Raw genomic sequence first — 25,050 nt, 5'->3', positions numbered from 1 at the left:
AATTTTAGGCGGCCACCAGATTAAATACTTTTTAACATGGTAATACCTGGCACCAACGGTCTTCCTTAAAAAAATATGAGTACATATGGCGTTGTGTTTATTCAGTATTTGAAATAGAAATTTAGCCTTTGTAGGGATATGATAGTCATAGCGGTATGCTGTGATTAAGTTGCAGCATTAATCTGCGAGCTGCTGAAGTGGAGTAAGGGACCTCATTTTAATTAGATTATGTTAAAATTAAATAATGTACTTTTTCGGTTCTTACTTTATTCAAGAAAGTGCACAGATGACTTGTTATTGTAAATAATTTATTTCCAAGAACAAGCAAATTAACAAGATCAGGAAGTTCCTGCTTTTTCATTGTCCAGCTGCAACTGACGAACTTCCTCCAATAATTCATCTTCATCAATGTCTTCATCATTATCATCTTCATCATCATCCTCATCATCACTGTCATCTGATTCATCTACATCAGAAATGACAAAAATTTTAGTTCAAAATTGAAAACGGGCATTTGATCTTTAAAAGTTGATCTAGCACTGAATAATAGTGTACAGATATGCAATATATGGTTTGAAAACAAGTGAAGAAATGGAAGTTTTGCCCACCTGACAGTGAATTACAACAAACATGTGCACAAAAAAGAGGGGCCAGCACTTTTATTTATTTTTGGCTATAAGGCTTATTTCATGTATTGAAAAAAAATATGTCAGCCAACTTTTTTGGAGAGCATACACTTGTACTAGCATGAGGCTGCGTGGTTTTTGTGAAGAAAAGCAGAAATGAATCCTCACAATCTATGACCTCTGCTTTCACCCCGCCAAAGGAGAACCCGGAGGCCCCCTGAAAGTCGTACTCCTGATAGCTGAACTCGTCATCCACGTAGTCATCAGCCACCTTCTGCCTGCCATACTCGTAGGACCGAGCTAAAAAAACCCCAAAAAACTAGTTAAAACAAAGCTTATGGATCATATTTTCTAAACCCTTCCTAGAAATACTGGTGAAACAGAATCACAATCATTCAGTTCTACTACACCAGGAACTGAAATTACCCTTTGGTCGGCTCCCACATATGATGTCACTTTATCTTACGAGACCATCAGTGACTTTGTGAAAAACATGGCATGTTGATTTTAATTACATTGATGAGGTACATGTAACAAACATTTTCATCAATATAGAACCATTTTAACAAGACCTTGGACTTTAGGAAAAATGTGACAATCTTTTTCTTGCATCTAAACAAGTAAAATACACCGATTGCATAGATATAGCTCAAAGCCAGACAAATCTTGTTGATTTGAAAAAGCCATGGCCGAGTGGCCAGCATTGAAATAGACAGGACTACGTCACATTGCTGTTTGATACAACTACCCAAAGTCCAAGCTCTTGTTAAAATGGTTCTAAGTGAGGTAAATTTTAGACAAAGTAACTGGTCTTACTGTTGATGCTCATTTCTTTGGTCTCCTTGGTCTCCAGGCCACACTTGGGGCACGGTATGGGTTGACCTTTATTGTACTTGACCCCTTTTCTTCTGACATGATCTTCACAGAAACAAGTCTATATAAAAAGGTAAAAAAACATCCATAAAATTATGTTCATTATATACAATCAAAAATATATTATTTTTTTTAGATAAAATCTCACCTTTTTAACCAAACATCATTAAAAAAAAAATTATTTGAAAATGAAGACATAATGGTGGTACTTTGTTGTATATGTGAGACAAATATTTAGTTACCTTACACCTAAGGCAGGAGTACTGTCCAAGTCTATTGCAGGACATACCTGAAAAAAAAAATTTAAGTACATGTACGTCCATTCTGGGAGGAAGAAACATCTGACTTACTAAAATAATATTTTAAAAATGCTACATAGTGTTTAAAAAGATTTTTCAAAGTTAAGGAGTTTGCAGTTGATTACATATCCCTGATACTTGAACACAGTTGTCATGTTCAGTGTTTTAATCATAGCTTACATTTGAATGTCTCAGAATCTAACTGCTGGCAACTTGCTTGGTGCTCAAACTGATCATCTTCACATAAAAACTTCTCACAGTATGAACACTTGAAAATTCTCCCACCTAGAGGAGAAAGAATAAACAGGTCAACTTATGCTTTTAAAAATGTATCCTATTTGTTTATTACGGTATATAAAGAAAGAACATTTTTTCCCAATACGACTGAAATACATGAACAGCCATAGTGTTTTAAGATAAAAAAAAAAGATTGTGTTTGATTTTCCTAGGGGCCAGCATTGATAACTTATGTTTGATGTACTCCGACCCAAATTTTTCATGGTGGGTAGGGAGGTAGCTCTTTTTCTTTTTTCTCTTTTCTGATTTTTTTGGCACATTTATAATCTGATAATCAAACTTGTTTTTTCTTCAATGAGAAAGCTACACAAATTCAACATTTATTGATTTAAAAACATAATTGAATTGTGTTTTTAATTTATAATATATGACATTGACAAAAATTATTGTATGGGGTAATTTTGATTGGTCAGCCGAAGTACATCAAACAAATCAATTTTTAATTTTGGCCTGATATGCATAGGATTACATAGAACTAATCTGCATCCATGATCCATATAAAAAACTAAAGGATCATGCAAATGGTTGCAGAATATTGAAACAAACATAAATATCTTTAGTCAATGTTTGAGTCGTACCTTGATCCCATACCCCCCGCTTACACTCGCAGCACTCTGCATCCCTCAGGGGACAGGAACAGGCATGGACAGACAAACATTTGGTGCCGTGACAGACCCATGCCTCACAGAAATCACAAATGGCCCCCTGTAATGAAATGAAGGACATTTACGCATATCAGGTTACACCATCTAGTGTAATTTATATCATATACATCTCATTTACAGCCCCTCCTAATTTTGGCAACTTCAGTTAAATATATATGTTTGATAAAGGATCAATTCTTGTTTTAAAATTCCATGATGTGTATTGGTACTTTCATATCTTTTACAATACTTTTATTATAAGGTCCTTTTCCCAGAAATGACATATTTAGGGATCTTATTCTTACCACCATGGCTAGTCCAACTGTGTTTGTCCCAGAATGTTTTATGCAACAGTCTCCAAATTTGGCCATGCATTTTTGTTTACCTTCAAAAGAATCACAATATTGCCTGTACAGTTATCAGATTTTTCTTCTAAATATGGTTCATAATCATGTACTAAATGTACTTTTGCTCATTTAATGGCTTACATAAATTAACTGTCTTATGACACTAAACTTTACATTACATTGCTTTATAATTCAAACAAGTACATATATTTAAACAATAAAATGCTTTTTTTGGTGATTCGTGCGGGATATGAAGGTGGCGACATTGCACAAAAATACATAACCTATGAGGCGCCGTTTTAATTTTTTTGAGGTATTTTCTGATATCAAAAAATAAATATTTGATATCAATAATTCGAATTTTTGATATCAAAAAATAATTCTTGATATCAAAAATTAATTCTTGATATCAAAAAATCTATTTTGTGATATCAGAAAATCATTTTTTGATATCACAAATTCGAATTCTTGATATCAAAAAATGATTTTCTGATATCACAAAATAGAATTTTTGATATCAAGAATTAAAGTTGAGTTTTTGATATCAAAAAATTGAATTCTTGATATCAGGAAATCATTTTTTGATATCAAAAATTCGAATTCTTGATATCACAAAATCATTTTTTGATATCAAAAAATCATTTACATTTTCTGATATCAGAAAATCTATTTTTTGATATCAGAAAATAAGACTTACATAATATTACTATCAACTTAATGAATGCTCCCTGTAATGCAACTTTTGTAATTTGTAAGAAAATGTGTTTCAAGCCTGTAGATGTCTCTTAAGAATAATAATGAATGCCTTATTTTAAACCTGGTTTCATTCTGGCAAGTTTTGCCACATATACAATGATCAACACTGCTTTCTTTGCGATTTGCTGTAATTTTGAAAAATAATGGCCTCGCATAATATAAAGAGTTATACAGGACCAGAATTATCAAGAACACTTATTAAATTTTACATTAAAATAAATAAAAGACAACAAATATTTAAATGCAAATCTGGCTCTGTAGTTCGGCAATTTAATTTTGGGTCAAGGGAGTATTCATTAAATAGGTGAAATTTATTTGCCATTTTCTTTAAAGAACTTGGTACGGTAAGCAGCAAAATCGGCCCTGTTTTCAAAGTTAATGAAATTTTGAGGGAAATATTTGGAAAATTAACCGGTTTCAAAACAGTTTGATTTTTGAAAATATCTTTTACGGTTTCCATATAATAGTTATCTAAACATAGCATTGTTTATAGCTATTCAGTTAACCAAAAACGTCATGACGTCATGAAATGTATTGACAACGTTCTTCAAATAATAATTATAGAAAGGATGTTCTGGTATATAATGTAAATAAAGACATATTTAATCCATTATTTCTTTGCCTTTTGCAGTAAGGAATTATGTTTCATGTTATATAAATTTATACACCATCATCATAATAGTTTGCATTCTCTCACCAGATGTCGTGTTACGCAACTTTCGCTTGCATCTCTGACAACACGCCCAATGTACAAGATTAATGTACAAATTGAGATGATGGGCAAAGTGTATTTAAAATCAATGTAGTTTTTTTTTTTTTTTTATCTAAAATCAATTTAATTGTCTAATGCATGTGAACATCTTTCTTTCAAAGTTACTGTAAGTGCTTTTTAGCCGAGGTAAAAATTAAAAACTGCATCATTATATTATCTAGTTTGACGGATTTTTGAAAAATTGAAAGGGCAGGTTTTGCCCGCTCCAGATTCATCGCTGGTTTTATAGAAATCAGCAGCAGTGTCAACTCCTATAATCTTATAAACTTGCCCACAATGCTTGTCCTCTCTTTAAGATGATTAGACAAGAGAATGAAAACAGCAATAACACGTGCCTGTCATCCTTGTTTTGAGCATGTGACATACTATTTCTCCAGTGTTGACAGAAGTGTAAGCTGTACAAGTAATAGCCTTCCAAAAAGCTTGCTCGACTAAACAAAATAATTCAAGGGCTACCGTATCTTATGACATGAATTTTAATTTTCGCTGTTGTTCATAAATTCATAAACGGAAGTAGAAAATTCCGTCTTTTTCTTCGATATATAGCTTATGGTGTTCCGATAGGGCCACTTCGACCTTTGCAATTTCGGGCGAAGATGCGAGGTTGCGAAGGCGAAGGTACGAAGGCGAAGGAGCGAAAGTGCGAAGATGCGACGGCGAAGCGCGTAGATGCGAAGGCGAAAGTGCGAAGTTGCGAGGGCAAAGGAGCGATACTACTATCACTCTTTCGCCCTCGCAACTTCGCATTCTCGCCTTCGCACTTTTGCCTTCGCCTTTTTATGTTTTTGGAGCTCTCTATCGTTTCAAGATATTTTTAGCTGTATAAAATAACATCTTTGGCAGAAGATTAACTTTTGAGAATTTATTTTCAACACCCCGTGCAGATCAATATTTTCATTATTTCTAGTGGGGAGGGGGGAGGGATAATTGTACTATTATACTAGTCGGGGGGGGGGGGGGGTCCGAGACATATTTTTGGTAATTTTACTATGTCAAATCAAAAATACTAAATTTTCCAGGGGTGGAGGGGGGGGAGGTGTCCGACCCTCTCTCCATTACTGTGTGAAATTAATTTTCCGTGGGGGAAAGGGGGGGGGGGGGTCCGGGCCCCTCTCCAGCTCATCCGTGCATGAAAAAGGAATGTTGCATAATTAAATTAAAATGGTAATCTGTTTGAACCACGATGTTGGTGTAAGGTAAACAAAACATTTGTTTTGTAACAACTATATATATTATACTTTAGATTGAATGTTTTAGAAGAAATTTATCAAAGAAACACTATGCACACTTGACTACTAATTGATTAATGTACATTTAGTAAGACACGCGAGTTATATCTTTTCAAAATGAATGAAATCGATCAATTGATCAAAAATCGGGACATACCCCTGTTCGGCGATTTAATTCCTCCAGTAAATATTCCAGCGACATGAATATATATTTGACAATGTTTTAATCTGAACTGATTATTTTTTGTTAATAATGATAACCCTACACCAATTATTACCAATATTCTACCGTAATAGATAGTTTAGATCGATCAAGAAATAATTAACGCAAGACATCCGAGAACGATGTAAAAAAGTATTAAACGTATTTTCTAGAATTAAAGTTGTCATTTAAAAAGCTAAACACAGCTAGATCTATCATTAGTTTTGAATTCCTACATTCTTACGCAAAATGTTGTATTTTTTTAAATACTGTAGAATATGTACGCGACTAACCCCTAGACACATGTCCCGTTACAGAGACTAATAACATTCATGTTCTAGTAAATATACTGGGCGCTTAAAATGCATGCATATAGGAATATGATCGCTATCATATTTTTCTTGTGAAAATATTTTTTTTAAGTTTGATTTAATTACTTCAACAGGATCGGCAAACATTCAGTGTCTGATTTACTAGTATATATTTCTAATAACTTTGTACCAAATATATAAATCTACACAAATATAATGTTTTGAATCTGACTTCTGATTTGATAATAAAACTGTTTTGAAATTTTAAATGTATCTGTATAAACTTCTCTCTCTCTCTCTCTCTCTCTCTCTCTCTCTCTCAGCTACTTTATGACGTCATTTGTTTACACTTGTTACGTCATTTATGTAGAGTACAACGACACACAGATAACTTTATATTCATTAAATAGCAAATCATAAGAAATGTTGAGGTTTTTAAAAAAAATATTTCCTCTTATATTCATCCTGAAATCAATATTGTATATTTGTTTTTACTATCATCATAATGCAACAATGTTGACCATTTTATCTGCAATACACGGTATGTAATTGTGAGTAATTCAAATACACTGTGTCTAAGGACTAATAAACTAATAAAAATACTCCAATTTTCCATGGAACGGTTTTATTCTTCTTTAATTAAAGTCAATTGTCAACATAAGTCTATTTTTACAGTTAAGTATTTATTTAGGCATTGTCATATTAAAGAAACTCATCTTACGTCTTAGCTAACCAATGAAAACATTCATTTTTTGTGCATCTTGAAAATAGAAAAAATAAAAAACGAAAGTGGCCGCAGTCTTGTACATATTTTTTTCTGTTTCTATGTTAATAAGCAGTCTAAAATTGTGCTATTCTGAAATATTGGTGTATGTACTCGAATGCGGCCTTATAGAAATATCAGATCAAACATTACAAAAACCCATATATTTGACAAAATCCGTAAACAAGGTCCGGTTTCGAAGATTACAATTACCAAATGCACGTGAATTTTAGCAAACGAATGTTACTTTCATGCATGGGGTGTCCTACATGAATTATTCCGGCGAACATTTTAAAGATATCATGTGTTTGATGTTTCACATTTCGACAGGGCCGATATGTTATACTTAGCGTACCCAGTTCTTTCTGATATCAGAAAATATAATTCTTGATATCAAAAAATCTGTTTCAATTTCTGATATCAAAAAAATCATTTTCTGATATCAAAAAATCGAATTTCTGATATCAGAAAATGATTTTTTGATATCAGAAAATCGATTTTTTGATATCAGAAAATGGATCGTATTTTCTGATATCAAGAATTCGAATTTCTGATATCAAAAATCATTTCCTGATATCAGAAATTCGAATTCTTGATATCAAAAAATCATTTTCTGATATCAGAAAATACCTCAAAAATATTAAAACGGCGCCCCATAATAACCAGCGTTAGCAGGTTACCGTATGTAAATTTTTCTGCAACGATCGCTACCTTCCTAACCCACATGAATCAAGGTAGCAAGATCAATATCTGTTAACTGTGATGTTAAAATGTCATCAAAAGATAACATTTCCAACACTTTGATGATGCAGTGCTGCAACACTTGATAAAATATGAGAGTTATAACAGCAAAATGATGTATCAATATAAACCTACACTGTATAAATATTATTTTATCACTTTGGACCATGATCTTACTCAAGAAACTACACATTGTTAAAGCTAGCTGTCTCCATTACTATGAATATTAAATAATTTATCAAAAACCAATAGCTGGCATTTTATCCGCATCTTTCACATACCACACTGTGCACACACAGGTAGCCTCTGTAAGGACGAACAAAAGTAGCAAAATGCTCTGTTCTTCTGTGTTCTGTAAAAAAAAAAATCAAAGAAAGGTTTTAATTTCATTTTTGAAAGAATAAATATATGTACATTAAAACATAATGGTTAAAACTGGAATCAAACCCATGACATCTGTAGTCAGATACTCCACCACTGGGCTATCCACTATCAAGGCTATTATCCATGGTCTATAGAGTTAATGAGAGAGAGAGAGAGAGAGAGAGAGAGAGAGAGAGAGAGAGAGATCTAATACTTGTTCTACAGTATTTGCTAGGGTAATGCTAATGAATGTCTTATTATAAATATGGTAGAAGGTTCCTTACCGTTTACATTGATCACACTCCTAGAATAAAAAAGACAGTTTATTAAAAATTATATTGAGAAGAGGGGCAGTTCTCGCACATTATTCAACAGATTGAACTGTATGTCCAAGTTATAAACAGTTATGAAAGGTTTTTTTTTTTGTTTTGCTTCCTGTGTGTAGGATTCAACCAGTCAACAAAGCTATGATAAATTAAAAATGATTTCATTAATATGTAATAATGTAAATATATGTACGTATGAATATATGTCATTTAAATAGATACACATTTTTTGTAAATGATAAAATCAATATTTTCCAATACATCAATAGTTTCAAAATACAATATACACCGCATGTGCATTATAAGAGGAAATTCGAAATAAACACATGTACGACACGTTGACGTATTCACATACCATCAGAAAATTACTTGGTTGCTGAGCCAGTGATTTCTCAGCATTTCTTAGTTCCTTTTGTCTTTCCCGTTGTTTCTCCGCCTTTTTTCGCTGTCCTGTCTTTTTCTTCGGCATGTTGAAGAAGTCCGAGTCAGTTGACAGATGCAATGTACCGTCAGAGTTACTTCCTCTTAGGTCAGATTTATTTTACACATGGAAAAAGCGCATGAAGTTAAAACATTTTCTGTGTAATAATCGTGATATAAAAAGAAATATTTTCAACGTCAGACACCCGTGCTAAAAAGTATATAAATACATCATTTTTGAGAATTGTAGAGGAATTGCAAATCATATTTAAAGAAAATATAATATATTCAGTGTATATCTAATGGTGTGAGAAAGGGAGATACTAAGTAGTATATATTTTTCACATACATAATAAAATTTATTTTGTCTGTGTTTAATGTTTTTACTGCGAAAAATAATATCGAATTTTTAGATTAACATAATAACTGCTTTGTAAAGGGTTTGAGCAAATATCGGAAACAAGTTGATATTAAAGTCTACCCCCCCCCCCCCAATTTGCTTTGTACACAGGGCAGAAGAATTTTATTGCACATCTAAGCCAAAAAGTTTAACTCTAATGATTGTATATGTTACCTTGAAGTTGAAGCATAAATTTTGTAGAAGGTATATATTAATTAAATAAGTTATATCAAGTCTAGACTTTTTTTTTTTTACTCTTTTAGACTCTTTTTGATTTTTAATGTGACCTATTGATAGAAATCGTTATTTATGCCAGTCTCTGATAGAAATGATAAAAAGTTATGAAAAGTGTGTTTTTCTTGTCACGTTAGTGAAACTTGGTGAATATGATAAAGAGGATGTATTTTAAAAAGTATCAGTTTTAATCATTTATCAATACAAGTCAAATCGTTTTATTTTTCAAACATTTTGTTACATCAGCTAGTATTATTTATGTCTCTCATATTGTGACAAGTAAATGGAAAAATCTTTTTAAAAGAGATTCTAGTATTTATTGAGACTTAGCAACAACGTTTAATTACTAGGACTGATATTTCAATATATATAGTCAACACACAAGTGTTGCTCTGGGGCGATGTTACAATTAGTGATAGTGTTAATGAAACTTTGTTCTCTATGGTTCACCTTTTCATAAAAAAAATCTGAACGTTTTTCGCAATGTACTACACTTTATATATTTATATCTATTTAATAGTGCCATTAGCAACTTTAGTAATGTATGTGATTAGCTATATATTGCATCTGTTTTAAATATGTGACCTTTTACTATGCTTTATATTTTTGTTAATAATTTTGTAGGGAGAGGGCTTAATAAGTTATGGAACTTGTGCCCAATCCCATTGTGTAAATATACAATAAAATATGTTCAAACCAAAGATTGCATTAGGAATAGATATCAAAACTGCAGTTGCATCGCGAAATACAACATGTAAAAATGCGTTTATTTGAAAACAGATTACTTTTTCGATATAGAAATGGCTTAAGTAGATTTCGTATTGTCTACGATTAAAAATTCAACTGATCTTTTCATGAACAAGAGCTTTCACTTATCACGCTTACAAATAACTTTTTTTTTAACACAAAGTATTTAGGGGGACCCTTAGTATCGAAGTTTTCCTGGTACGGTTTAATTAATTCTGTTATTCTACGCATGCGCAAATCTTTAACATAAACAGGAAGTCGTCCCGATATGAAAATAGGCTGAGGGGTCTGTCAAATATTGAGTTTGCAACATCGTGTAGAGATAGATGAAATTATGGGATTGGAACCTTTGGAGTTTGCTGAATGCTTGACAGACAGTCCTTCGTTCAGAGAAAAATTGCATGATCATGAAAAAGAGCTTGAGAGGACGAACAAGGCCATCAAGTCTCTGGTCAATGATGGCAAGGAACTTGTCACTGCTGCAAAACGTAAGACTATTCGGTCATGATGTATGTAAAAAGCATATGTATATACTTGTATGGTTTGAAATATGTTGCATTTAGTACATAGGCTCGGAATTTTTAAATTAATATTTATATCTATAATTTTACTAATTAGTCGCTTCAGGGGTCGGCAGTAAACCTACAAATTTTAATACTGTATAATGTATATGATACTAAGTATTTATTCATACACATTGTAAAATCTGCTGCAGTATCTTGTGCTTTGAACGATATACTTTACTTAATATATCTTTACTATGACTGGTGCAAAGTATTTGAAATCTTCAATGAATCTGGTGACATGTATACATATCACGATCAGTGTTGTCCTGCCCACATCATCTCTCAATAGATAGTGATTTACTCAATGACAGAATGGTTAGAAGTTGGATATTAAATGATTTTGATGAAGCAGTGTGTTTTGCCTATGTATATCAGTCCCATTAAAATCAATTCAAATTTTTGCAATGAATCATTATTAATTTGACATTATCATTTTGGTTGCTTTATACAGGCATGTAGTAGTTTTTTCCCCATATAAAATTGTTTTCATTTTTAACATATACATACTGCAAGCACTGTGAATAACATGCCAAAGAGAGAGGGAGAAAAATTTAGAGGAAGGAAAAAGTATCAATTTTACATTTTTCAAACAAGCAGCACTGCTGCAGCAGCAATATCTGCAATTTGGAAGCACAGACTTCAACTGGTTTGAGCTCCTCTTTAAGACTTGCCCCCTCCCCCCCCCCCCCCTTGAAAAATTCCTAGATATTTGGTTGATGTAGGATAATATTCATTAAAATTAAAATTCATGTGTTACTTGAGGTTTGTGTTTCCTGAAAGCATAGGCATTGCATTTTGTACTGTCCTATAAAGATTTGGATAGATACATGTAGTTAATTTCATATGGATATAACTCTGAACTTATACACATATTGTAAGTGAATGACACAACTTGTGTCTAGAGATTTTGAGAGTTATAGCTTCCTGTTGTAATGTACTTGTCAACTTGAGATTTTGATATTGGATCATTGAACCTTAAATAAAAAAAACACTCGCTCTTTTGTTTGCATTTTAGTGTTATTAAAAAAACTTTCAATTGTTTAAACAAAGGAACTTAAATTGTATTTAAATTTTAAAAAATAGCAACTGCAACGATAACATATATATTAAAAAATGTTTTCAGCAATGGATACTATATATAACAGTGTTGAATGAGGAAACAAACCAAATTATCTTCTGATAAAATGGCTTCATTTCCATCAGTGGTTAAGCTGTTTTAGCAAATTATACAGAATAGTACATTGTCTGTTTGAATGCATTGTGGTTAAAACCACAACGGAAATGACATCAAGTGCTCTAATTCAATGTGCTTCATATAAGAACGGATCATGTGCTGCATAAATTGTTTCCTCATAGATCCTAATGCTTATCTCTGCTTAATTTTATGGGAAATACTTACATTACATTAATTTATTGTCCCCTCTTAACAAAGCATTGGGGGAGGGGGTCTTAACTTATATTTTAAGGTGAACCTGATGTACAGAATATACAAATGTCATTGGATGGCTTGCTTGTGAATGATAGATAGTAGATACATATAAATAAATGACTAATGTGCATGTAAGAGAGAGAGAAAGAGAGAGAGAGAGAGAGATAGAGAGAGAGAGGTCCGTTTTTTAAACCAAGAAGTTGTATGGAATTACAAATGATTGAAATTGACAAGATTCAACAACAATGTACAGAAGATATCAGTTTGATTTCTAGCTGTCGCTTGTAACTATGAGATGATAATACATGTAGTGATGTGTAGCTTTATGACAATCTTATTATGTTTATTTTTCAGAAATGGGTAGGACATGGCAGAGTTTTGCCCAGAAAATGATGGATTTCAATTTCGAATGCATTGGAGAAAAACTTACTGATGATGAAGAAAAAATAGGTAAATTGAAAGCATGAAGCTGAAAAATGTCATTTACATGAAGGAAAACTTAATTACATGTATTGACATTATCACACCCCCCCCCCCCCCCCGATATGGAAATTTTTTGAAAAGTGTTATGATTTTAGAAAAGAAAAACAACATAACTGATGTCATTATGTGGATGATTTTATTTCATTTTATGTATGTTTTATATATATTGATTGTTTGTTGTATTCATTACAAGATGCCAATGTATGATGGTGCTGTCAAAAAATGAATTGAAAACAGAATTGAAATGTACTAACTGCATGCATGGATCAATGATAATTGGGACTTCTTCATTTGTTTTAATTTACAATATAATCAATAAAATGATAATTTGCGCATATTGTAATTTAAGCTGGTTCCCTCAAAGAATTTGGAAAGCTTATTATGGGAGTGGAAGAGGAGCGAGATAGAATGGTATGTTGATCCAATTTTTGCTCCTTGTAAGATAACAGATTGTTTTAGATAACAACAATTACATCTATTAAATTCCTATGGATGATGATGGATGATGAGTTTATAATATTTAGGTATGAATATTTTAAGTAAGTGGAATATACATGTACTTTTAAGAAATAAACAGCAATTTAAAAAGTTCACCGGGATATGAAGTGGTTGGTCACGTGATCAAATCCTGTGAAGCATGAAGGGCTTCTCAGGTAGACGTGATCACATACCAACAAACTTCATATCACGGTGAACTTTTTAATAATTGCTGTTTATTGTTTATATTTACGTTTGAAAAAGACAAATCGTCCAGAACTGTTCAAATTACCAAGATTTTAAGTTTACAATAATCCAAGCAATAAGCGCGTGCTATGATCATTGTGACGTCATGAATAAGTCCATACAGAATTGAATGTTTTCGCTATTCTATAGGTTCATATAAGGAAACATATTTGCAAATGTAAATATTTACGGTAAGTATGAGAATATAATCTTACACACTGTCTCGCACAATATATATTGACATGAAGGAGAAAAATCTTGTTCATTAGAAATCATAGATGTTCAATTTTTGTAAATTGATTTGGTTTCCCTCATTCACAAATTTACATAAGAAACGCAGTGTATTATTCTAAAAGCAAATCCATGACATATCCCAATGATCAACAATTCACAAAAATTGTCTCCACAGGTTTAAATAATTAAAAAGTTTAAAACTTGGATAGATAATCATTTAATTTATCTTTTTCAGCTTGCCAAAGTAACAGACTTCTTTCAGCAGTTGGACAAATTCAGAAAGGAGCAGATCGGTTCAGTTAAGGTAATTCATGAAAGTATGAAAATTAAAAAATTACAAAAAATATGATGACGTGGACTTTGATCGCAAATATAATTATAAACTTACTAGATTGGATATATAGTTTAGTCTACCATTGTGATAGATATTTTCACCAGAAAATGATTATAAAATTTAATGTGGATAGATTGAATGTTTATTCACTGAAAGGTATCGTCAAATTCCATTCTAGCCAACTATGCATAGAAAAGGAACTTCTTTCCTATGAAGTTTGAATTAAGTCCAAACTTTCAAGAAATTAGGTCTATGATTTTTTGTTAATGAAGTGTTTATAGCCTATTTGACCTATAAGAGCTTTAATGTTTGTTTTTTTCTTGGTTATTTTTAAGGAGGAGAAGAAAGCCTTTGATCGACACACTGCCAAAATCTGTCAGTCATTGGAGAGATATCTTAACCTCAAGTCCAAAATTAATGACAATACTCTACAAGAGGTACCCACACATTCTAATCATTGTCAAGAAAAAAATAATCCACCAAGAATTATATCATCAATTTTGTGGAACATGTATATTTTGAACTTTTTATAATTCTTAGGCTGATGCAACCCTTGAAATGGAATTTAGAAACTTCAGAGAATGTTCCATGAAATATGTACTCAAATTACAAGAAGTTCAAGAAAGAAAGAAATTTGATTTTGTAGAAACTGTAAGTATTGACTGATGGATTACTACAAGATTCATTCATTGGTTGAGCATAGGAAAGAGATGACAGTAAGATGTTACTTTTACTTTCAGATTTTAGCCTTTATGTACAGTTTGTTCACATTTTATCATCAAGGTAAGTTCATCAGTATAAAAATATTAAAAAAAAGTTCTTGCAAAATGTTTTGCTGGCTATAAAAGTTACCGGTATGTTATTTCAATGTCAGACATGGTATATTTATTACTGTGTTTGTGATTTAGGATTTGATGCCAGCAATGAGCTGAAAGAGTCTTCTATGCACCTCCAGAAGATACTTCAAAAGGTTAGTGGTAGCACAGATATTTGATTTATCTTATCTTAATTAAAACAATCAATTTAAGGAAACCAGCTATTCATGTACATTAAACATGAATTGTGCATTGTTATTTAATTCATTTGTTGTTTCAATTTGGTGTAAAAAAAAAAATGAAAATAGAACTGTAGGCATCATTACCAGTTTACATGTGATTTTTTAATTGCAGACCAGGGAGAGCTTTGAGAGTCAGAAGGAGTACACAGAGTCTCTGATGTTCAAGATGCTGGACAACCGGGTAAGTACATGTAGGTTTTGCACTGTTTAAAAAACTGTGTCTTATACCAGGAGATGGAAGCTTTGACTGTTGTGCAAAGATGATACCTTATAAATCAGTACAGTATGTTGGACACAAATATTACAGTAGGTCATGAACGATGTACATTTAGGCAGGAGAAGACACGTGTAAATGATGAATAATCTCTATTCTTTAACAGATAGCAGTTTCGGAAGTGGTATTTATTGCAACAACTTGATTTTTAATTTGAACCTTTGCATGCACAGGTCAAGATATTGTTGTTTTTGACTCATCTAAAAAAAAATTATTTGGTTTTGAATTTTCTTCTCCATATTGTTTATTTTTTTGTCTAATCCATATCAGACACATACATGTTTTTTTGACATGATATCAAATCTATTCTTTGTTTAATATTGTATGTGGTTTTTTTGGTTGAACGTTTCCAACAGGTGCCCTTTTATTTGTGTTCTTTTATACTAAATTATATCAATTAAGAAGGTTTTGTGATAGGAATACCAGGTAAACACGACTGTACTCTTCAAACTCTTTTTTTGTCCGTATTTCATCAAAATGAATATTAGGCATGCATTCTATACAAAGAAAGTTATTTAGAAATGCCAAGGGTTTTTTTTTCTCCCTCTCTTTCTCCCACACTTGAAGCAACTAGGGTTTGACTTTCCCTTTTTGAGGTACCGTTTTAGACTCACAGTTGTTTGGTATTCAGGTAATGGCAGTCACTCTTATAATTAACTATTTTAGTCCTTGTTATGGGTGAGTATGAGTAAGCACATTGCACAGGGCTTCTTGGTGAAATTCTGTATTTTGTTAACAATGTAAATACATGCAGTAAAGTGTATTTATACAATTATCGACATATACTTGTAGTTCTAAATAAATAACATTGATACTTCTGATTATAAACATTATTTACCTGTAGATCAATTGTGCTACTAAATTTTTTTCTGCTAGTACATAAATCACAGTTTTCTATGTATCAATCACATTCTAAAATTAATAGTACATGTAGTATTTATAGTACCTACCGGCAAATATTTTTATCATAGCTTTTTCAAATGAACCATTTGCAATTCTGTACTTTTTTTATTACATTTACACATGTATGTAGTATTTGTAAGTGGCATTGGCGCATGCAAGCATTACACTATGAAATGTCCCATTGTCAAAGAAGGTGGAGTTTTGTGTTGCTGATGGCCATATTATCAAAGATTGGCTCCTTAAAGAATTTTGTAACTGTATCCATGTATTGAAGAAATCTCAATTACAAGTACATTGTATTCAAGCATTTTAGAAACCTGAATTACCTGTATCCAGGGGGGCTTTAAAAAATGTGTTCAATTAGAACATCTTTAAGAATTTAAAGAAAAATATACATTTGTGCAGAAATTTTTAAGTTGATCTCTATGCCTATTATCAGATTAATACTTGATTTTAATCATCCTAAATTCTTGATTATAATATAGTGGCATTGGTGCAAGGTGGTGGGTTTGATGTAGAGCTGAAGTAAGTTAGTTACCATTTGGGCAGATAGCATGTACTACATGTAGTTATTGCTATAATTGATAGTATCTGTCAGTGAGGAAGTAAACCTTGTAAGCGATTTTTGTAGATTTTTAAAGTTTAAAATCTGGCCAGAGGCAGATTTTTCTGATGAATATGAGTGTGGTTGTGGTGCACCTACATATGTACATATACTTATACTAAGCATATTGACAGGGTGTATTTTTGCTAAACCTGGTACATACATGTATTTTATTTTTTATAGCTGAATTGTTGTTTAATTTACAGAAACCTCATGGGCTGCTTAACCAGAGCAACAAAGGCTGTACAAAGGAAGGTTACCTTTACCTGATGGAGAAAAGTGAGCACATATCAATGACACAACAGGAAGGGAGTTAACTGCCTTCTTGTAATTGGTCATTACATGTATATGTAACAGTTTATGACTTCCTCCTTCATTAAAAAAAAATGCAAATTTTGCAAAATACATGTACATGTTTTACTGGTACTTGCCATATTGTCATTAAGAGTTATTCTTCTTCCTTCATGAGTTAAAAAGAAGAAAATAGACCCATTTAAAAATAATTTAGATAGTTGAATTTAATTTTTTTACTCAAAACTTTCAAAAAATTACATGTTTATTAATAAGTTGAAGTACAAATAAACATATCAATACAAACAAAAGATATTTTTTTAAAAATGCCTTGCATGGATATTTTTTTACAAATTTTGGATCATTGCAGAGGTGATGGGTACTACCTGGACCAAACATTACTGCTGGTACAAAAAAGAGGGCAAAGTATTCCACATGATGCCATATAATCAGGTCACAGGGAAACTGGTGAGGACCTGTTTTGCATTGATATTTTATTTGTGATCAAAATAACTTGAAAAAAACCCAGTTTTTAAACCATGTTCTAGACGACATTACTACAACAATATTTTGATTTCCTACTGCTCTAAACAATGAGTTATCCTTTTCTCTCCACACAAGTTATTATTAAAAAACCTGAAATATTTTTAAAAACTTGTTTATGTGAAGTGTACCAAGTGATAGAAATTAATTGGCGTTCAACCATTTCATTTTCAGAGCCAACCAGTAACAGAAAAGTTTACCCTGAAATCATGCATACGCCGGGCTTCCCAAAGTATTGACAAAAGATTCTGTTTTGATATCACAGTGGTGGAAAAGTGAGTCTGCTTTATCTTCTATAATTAGATAATAGAGGATTAGGACAAACCCTCTAATTCCTTTCTGTATTATCTGAAATACTGTTCATGTGGATTAATTTTGTCTTTTGCAGGCCAGACACGCTGACATTCCAAGCACTGTCGGATGACGATAGGAAGTTGTGGATGGATGCCATGGATGGCAGAGAACCAGTTTATACAACTCCGAACACTTCCTCTGAAGACTGTATGTATTTCTACGACTGCAGTTTAATATGTGCAACATTGATTAGATTTATTGCTGCATGGTGATTTACTTTGATTTATATAAACTATAAATTATACTGTACGGCTTACTTTAGATCTTTTTTATTTATTATTTTCATAGCCTCCTTGGATGACATTGGATTTGCCTTCATCAATAGATGTATACAAGCAGTAGAAACAAGAGGTACAATGTAGACAGAACAGCCATTAATAATCATTGTGTCTGAAAAGTAAAGGATAATGAGAAACAAACCAAAAGACATTACTCTTATTTTTATTATTTGCAAAGTTGTTTGATATTCATCTGTGGCTTTTCTAGTACTGCTACATGTACAAGTGTATATCCTCATGAAATAAAATTGTTTCTTACCTGTAGAAATGTGACCAATAAGAATTAATCTTACTAAACATTTTTGGATTTACAGGTCTGCAGGAGCAAGGCCTGTACAGATTGGTTGGAGTGAACTCCAAAGTGAACAAACTCATGTCACAAGGACTGGGTAAGAACTTGATTTTAGTTTTTATCTGATATTAAACTATTCATATGATAAGATAATTAAATGTGTAACACATTAATAAGGCATTAGTTTAAAATATTGAGGTAAATATTTTTGACTTCAATGCCTCAGTAAATGGAAATTAAAATGTGCTTCTATATATCAAATTTCTGATTTAAACAGATCCAAAAAGAAAAGACAAAATTGACTTTTGTGACCCGAGTCAGGTTGAAATCAAGACGATTACAAGCGCTGTTAAAAATTATCTCCGGTAAGACATTGCTTTTCTCAATCAGTTAATTATAAATGTTATAAATACATGTATATGTATATTTAAACTTGTACTTCTCTTTTTCATAATATTTAATATTATATACAATGTAAGAACTTTCACTTTCAGATCACTGCCAGAACCATTAATGACCTTCAAATTACATAAACCCTTGATAGCAGCAGCTAGTAAGTTTTTGGTGACTGTGACTTTTTTTTAAAGGGGAGACAATTGATCAGTGTGCCTTTGAGTCAGAGTGGTTTATGAATGTTTGACTTTGTTAATGCATCTGTGTATGATTTCAGAAACTCGGGGTCTGGAAGGTAAATTTTACAGGAGTCTAGAGCTGAGTTTCTTCCACAATACTCTTTTATCCTGCCAACTTCTCTGTTTTGGGGAATTTGTAGCATTTAACCAAAAATCTGACAGTAATATAGTGATTAAAAAAATAACCATTGATAGTTTGTTGGGAAAGGGACACTACTAATTTTTTTTTTTAATTTTAAACTTTTATAAATAATACAGAAATGATAGTACAAATATGATACATTCTACTACAGTAAAAAGTAACATGTACATTTTAAGAAATAAGATTGTTAAGTCGTTATTATATGAGTAAAAATTGTGCTATGATTTATTAATAAAAAGAAATTTTTGGCTTTTAAAGTCTGCTTATACAACCCCCTCCTGTGTGGTAGAATTGCCTACCACTCAACTGTATTGGCTATGCATTTCATCATTTCTGCAGCTGTTATCCGTCATCCATAAATCCAGCTTTAACTTAAATTTCCATAAATTGATCTGTACCATATGATCATATCCACCTTACCATCCCATTGTTTATTTACATTTGAATGGAAAATGATCAATCATATTTTACAGTAATTCCCTCTTTATGGCAAATATCATTAAATATTATCTGACTCAGGTTGAAAATAAGTCTCCCAATCTATGTAGGGTTTGGTCTTGAAAAATAATTATTTTGAATATTAATCGTCATAATTTTTTAAGATTTCATTTATTTTACATTTTTATGAATTTAAAAAATACAGTATATGAAGTCAAAATAATTCATCTCCAATGATATTTATGCATAATGTGTGTGGGATTGAATTTATCATTTATCAGAGGAATACTTTGGGAAGATGGTTGTTTGTAAATTCTGTGATGATTTGTTATGAAACCGAGTTTTTTAGCTGTTGCTAAGGAGACATTTTAATTTTTTAGAACAAGAATCAAAGACCCTGCGTATCCATGACATCCACACGCTCGTTCACAAACTGCCCGAGGCCAACTTTGAAATGTTGGACCTGCTGATTGGTCATTTAAGAAAGTAAGCTGAAAAGTTTATTTTATAACATTTTCAAGAAGTTTTATGAATTGCATTGGTATTTTAAAGAAAATTATCCTTACATAAACTGTATTAATAATACAAAATGTCTGTTGAAATATGAACCTAAGTGTGAAAGATGAATTGATTTATGTCTTTAAGACAGACGAAAAAATAAAATTCTTTTATTTCTGTAGTCTAAAACTTCAAAACTGGATATTTGAGTTATTTTTGTTATTTTTAGAGATATGATAAAATTGATGGACATAGCAATGCATGATCTAATGATGTGGTGTCTGAGAAACTAAAGATCACCTTTGGGGTTTTATCTGAGTTCTTTTGTAATCCCTACACGAATTTCCATTTTCTTGCTTCAGGGTAGCAGAGTTGAGTGATAAGAACCTGATGACTGTAGCCAACCTCGGTGTCTGCTTTGGTCCTACACTAATGAGAGCAGAAGAAGAGTCTGTGGCAGCCATTATGGACATCAAGTTTCTGAATATTATAGTAGAAATCCTCATCAACAATTATGAAAAAGTGGGTTTTTGTTGCACATGAAAATAATTTTATAATTAGCAAAAGTTACTACTTTTCATGCATTTAAATGTACATGTAAATGTACAATATTTTTTAAAGATTTCTCTGTATCTTCAGATTTAAAATATAGACATTTTTTTAAATCTTTAAAAAGATTTCTTCTCAGGGAGATTAACTTAGTCTGAAAATGGGCATAACCATTTAGCCCTCTTAACTTATATTGCAGGAATAGTTTCTTGGTGAATTACATGTATGTTATCGCCGAATGCTTTTTGACAGATCTTCAAAACACCACCTGAAGATGCTGACCCGAGTGAAATTCGTTGCCCCCTTCGTAGTGCCTCCCAACCAGTGACTGACAAATTTACTCCGGGGGTCAATCACACTTCATTAGATGTGTCTAGTCAAAACCCGCAGCCTGTGTACATGAACAAAGCCCCATCTCTCCCTCCCTATGTCCACCAGAAACCTAAACTCCGATCTGTCGAGATTTACAACCCAGCCACAGAGCGTAAGTAGTGAGTCTTATAGGAGAGTCTGTGTATGTATCAAACCAAATAAATCCCTTTGATAAAACTTTATTAAAGGGAAAATGAGATCTATAGGTAAATGGTATCTATTCTTTTGAAAGTTACCGTACTTCATCAGTTAAAAAAAAATGATGTTTATTTCAGTTGATTTATGACATAAAAATGAAGGGTTTTTTTTCATTGAATTATGGCGTAAAAATGTAATTTTTCAAACCCATTGAGACGATCGATGATCTCAGTTGAGACTTGGGCTCCCTTTTTTGGCTGGACAATTTTTCTATGAGAAGTTCAGCAGACCTTTTTGGTTTGCAGGCTTTGAGACCCACGGAAGTAGCAGTGATAGCTCCGAGTCGCTGAACTCCAGCCTGTCCACTAGTGCCTCCGCTATGTCCTCGCCCCTCCCTCAGTTTGACTCCCACAAAAAGCACGCGGCCCCGGCCGTCCCTGGAAACCCCCAGCTCAGCAATGTTTCAGGATTACGTAAGCTTCTTCTATTGCCACATACTGATTGTCATAATCTTGTCATTTTGTTAAACATGTAAAGGATTTCTGTTGTGAGTGATGTGATCAGATTATTGGGCAATGAAATTTTTTTTTTAAGTTTTTTACTTGAGCCATGTAGAAAGGATAGAAAATGAAGGATATGATGATAGGAAAATTAGATCACAATGCATTTTTTTATCACATCGCTATCATGTTTATAATGTGATTAATTTGAATTTTTCCTATCTGGTTATTTAAGTGACTTTTATCTTAAGTTTGAACAGATACCAAAACTTGTGTATGTACACATGTTCTGATTGAAATCAAGTATCTATAATGTTTCTAAAGTGTGGATAATTTTCGAATGTATGTTATAATTTAATATTAACATTATGACATTTTAAAGATATCTATTTGCAGCAAACAAGTTTATGAATGACAGCTCAGATGCACCAACATTGTAAGTGGGTTTTTTTCTCAGTATGTTTAATTCTTCGTCTAGTGTTCTGACCCCCCTCTGAGTGTTAGCACACTGAGTTGTTGACCCCGTGGCACCCTGAGTGTGCTCTCTTATCCATTTCAGAAGTGATCTACTCCCCTAATATCGGTATATTTAAGGCAAATTCAGGCAAAGACTTTAAAAACTCTGCAACGGTCAGAAAATTAACTTTCAGATAAAATGGGGGGGGGGGGGGGGCAAGATGAGTTTATATTCGATGTAAACAGGCTTTTTTTGCGTCAAGTTTTTTACGCAATCAACCAGCAAGACATTAGTTTGCAACAACTTATTTATAGCCATAAAGTGATTCTAGTGAGGTTGGTTAACAATACTTTGGGAGATCATTCAATTGTGGGCTATTGTTTAGTATTTATAATGTTCAGTTATATGATGTAAGTTTGCAATATCAGTGTCATTTCAATTAATGATTACACTGGGAGAAGAAAAGTATGTGATGGAATACTGTTTGGTGTTGTTAATGTTCTGTTGTCTGTCAGAGACCAAGCCATGCGAAGATCCCTGTGGATTTCATCCAAAGTCAGCGTGTTTGATAGGTATATTGTAAACGGAATGTAAAATTTCAAGACTCTTTGTCTCTATGAAAGCAACCCAATGGGAATGAAGTAAAAAATTAACAAGATTTGACATGCCTGTTGTCAGATTGACTGTTAGTCTGGAGTAAGCCTCCCTCCAGAGTGTCAATGGCTGTTGTCATAACAACTTCCAATGTGTTGGAATGTGAGAGTATGTTAAATTGTCATGACAAGCTGTCTGGTGACCGTGATGGCCTTAAATCAAGCTTAATACGGTCCTGAAATGTTTGTTAGTAGTGAATGCTTTGACAGCAAGCAGAATTCCCTTTGCATCTGGAGTTTGTAACTAACCCTCACTATATAACATTGACACTTCTTTGTTCACCTAGCACACATCATTCTGTTCCCAGATCCTGGTTTGTGTCAAATCTTATTAACAACATTGTTTTACCATGAAGTAAAATAGTAACCATTTTTTTTCTTGACCTTTCCCCCCTTGTGGCTTTAGTGAAATTCATTTCTGCTTACTCATTGAAGTATGTGCATCAAACATAAGTGAAGAAAGAAGTTTGTAGGGAGTTTAGAAATATTATCATCATTTCAAAATTCCCCTTAAAAGATAATTGAAATGCCTGTTCACACATTTGATAACATTTTTATTATAAAATAAGTTGAATTTGATACATGATGAGCTTTAAAGAGCTCTTTCTCAAAACACAGTTTTGGATCTTGTGGAAGTTTATGCATGAGATTAAATCAGACAACCAGCCAAGCTGCAACTGCTTGAAAGCTTCAATTTAGCATTTACAGATCCCAAAGTTTAGGATTAATCCTAATGTGCATCATGCTATTGCTTGGAGATGAAATTTTTGTTCTGTTTTGCGTAGTGGAAGCATCAAGAAACGTGGGTCCAATGATTCTTCCTATGCAGCATCAATGTAAGCTAACCCTGGCCACATGTAACCAATCAGTACCAGTCTTACTTGTAGTTAATCAGTGTTATGTATGTTAACCAATCAAAGTATCTCTTACATGTAACCTTTGTGTCACTTGTTGGTAATGCTTATATTCATGTGTATTGTGATCAGTTTGTAGTGTTCTCCTTTGGTGTACAGTGGGTGTTTTTTTTTTCCTCACATTGAATGTATGATACTTGCATGCACCTTCAACTGACTAGATATTACCCTGGGGCACAGAGGAAAGAAAGACTGGGATAGCAATGTATTTAGTTATACCCAACGCATCGTAAATGTAGTCATCCCCGTAGTATATCAGTACACCATTAGTATTTGTATATGTCCAAATTATTTCATTCATGTACACATTTGATTATTTTTAGTGTAACTATCTCTGTACATTATGTATTTAACTGCCTCTCTGAAACAGGAGGTTTTTTATTCATAGTTATTTATATAGTATTATCAATATATGTATTTATGCAGATCAAAATATAGATTATATCTTTATTGTTTTGCATGTTTATTAACACTGAGTTTTATTCTTCATGATACTGTTTTGCTAACTGAATTGTGCATGTTCCACTAAAAACAAAAAAATATCCATATTTTTAGTTATTTTCTATTTTCAAATTGAGCTTTCATTATAAGCTTCCCTTTCAAATACAAGTAATAAAACAGTATTAAAGAATAAAGAAGGCGGAGAAGGAAAAATGAATTTTTGATTTCTTGAGAATTAGGATTTAAAAAGACAGCCATTACATTAGACTTGATGCTGGTTGTTGTAGGTCCTCTTCATTGACGGGAAGTTTGTCTGGAAGTCTCCAAATGGTGGGGAATAACTCTAACAATGCAAACAAAACAACCAAAAAACGGCAAGTCCCCCCCCTCTCTCTCTCTCTCTCTCTCTCTCTCTCTCTCTCTCTCTCAGTAATGTTCTATGCTACAAGTGTACTACAAAAAATTTTTTCTTCAAAAAACCTGATTGTTGAATTTGACTTTTGTGCTGCCGTTACAGGACGGCTAGGACACTGTACCAATGCCAGGCAGACAATGAATCGGAGCTGTCCTTCGAGCCAAATGTCATCATCACAAATGGTGA

General features: G+C 32.6%; 2 protein-coding genes across 5 annotated transcripts in view; one reads left to right on the top strand and one right to left on the bottom strand.

Annotated features, from left to right (window-relative positions):
- Positions 1-291: 291 nt before the first annotated feature.
- On the bottom strand, positions 292-9,073 carry LOC128155455 (zinc finger protein 330 homolog). Its single transcript, XM_052817160.1, has 10 exons — positions 8,905-9,073; positions 8,508-8,527; positions 8,142-8,212; positions 3,045-3,124; positions 2,674-2,800; positions 1,979-2,083; positions 1,742-1,788; positions 1,443-1,560; positions 795-926; positions 292-466 (listed from the first exon to the last, which is right to left on the bottom strand). Exons 1-10 carry the CDS (start codon positions 9,016-9,018, stop codon positions 339-341), a joined length of 942 nt encoding a protein of 313 aa, XP_052673120.1. The 5' UTR covers positions 9,019-9,073; the 3' UTR covers positions 292-338.
- A 1,522-nt stretch (positions 9,074-10,595) lies between these two features.
- Positions 10,596-25,050, top strand: part of LOC128192685 (rho GTPase-activating protein 26-like) — a 17,921-nt gene continuing 3,466 nt past the window's right edge. Inside the window, exons 1-26 of one of the 4 annotated variants that reach the window (XM_052865578.1) lie at positions 10,596-10,838; positions 12,700-12,795; positions 13,178-13,239; positions 14,021-14,089; positions 14,455-14,556; positions 14,660-14,770; positions 14,860-14,902; positions 15,028-15,089; positions 15,289-15,357; positions 15,557-15,574; positions 17,164-17,236; positions 17,619-17,716; positions 17,966-18,066; positions 18,180-18,292; positions 18,434-18,496; positions 18,738-18,812; positions 18,993-19,080; positions 19,210-19,268; positions 20,308-20,413; positions 20,788-20,947; positions 21,227-21,458; positions 21,790-21,957; positions 22,381-22,420; positions 23,880-23,930; positions 24,737-24,823; positions 24,967-25,046. In XM_052865578.1, coding sequence (XP_052721538.1) covers positions 10,685-10,838; positions 12,700-12,795; positions 13,178-13,239; positions 14,021-14,089; positions 14,455-14,556; positions 14,660-14,770; positions 14,860-14,902; positions 15,028-15,089; positions 15,289-15,357; positions 15,557-15,574; positions 17,164-17,236; positions 17,619-17,716; positions 17,966-18,066; positions 18,180-18,292; positions 18,434-18,496; positions 18,738-18,812; positions 18,993-19,080; positions 19,210-19,268; positions 20,308-20,413; positions 20,788-20,947; positions 21,227-21,458; positions 21,790-21,957; positions 22,381-22,420; positions 23,880-23,930; positions 24,737-24,823; positions 24,967-25,046 — 2,380 coding nt within the window. In that variant the 5' untranslated portion in view covers positions 10,596-10,684. Of the gene's footprint in view, positions 10,839-12,699; positions 12,796-13,177; positions 13,240-14,020; positions 14,090-14,454; positions 14,557-14,659; positions 14,771-14,859; positions 14,903-15,027; positions 15,090-15,288; positions 15,358-15,556; positions 15,575-17,163; positions 17,237-17,618; positions 17,717-17,965; positions 18,067-18,179; positions 18,293-18,433; positions 18,497-18,737; positions 18,813-18,992; positions 19,081-19,209; positions 19,269-20,307; positions 20,414-20,787; positions 20,948-21,226; positions 21,459-21,789; positions 21,958-22,380; positions 22,421-22,956; positions 23,014-23,879; positions 23,931-24,736; positions 24,824-24,966; positions 25,047-25,050 lie in introns of all 4 variants that reach the window. The other 3 variants (XM_052865577.1, XM_052865579.1, XM_052865580.1) reach the window with 3 other exon arrangements.

Source organism: Crassostrea angulata, chromosome 7 (assembly GCF_025612915.1).
Source record: "Crassostrea angulata isolate pt1a10 chromosome 7, ASM2561291v2, whole genome shotgun sequence".
In the NCBI taxonomy this organism is placed as follows: Eukaryota; Metazoa; Mollusca; class Bivalvia; order Ostreida; family Ostreidae; genus Magallana; species Magallana angulata.
The sequence above is the reverse complement of the archived record's forward strand: the minus strand, read 5'-3'. Positions and strand labels throughout refer to the sequence as shown.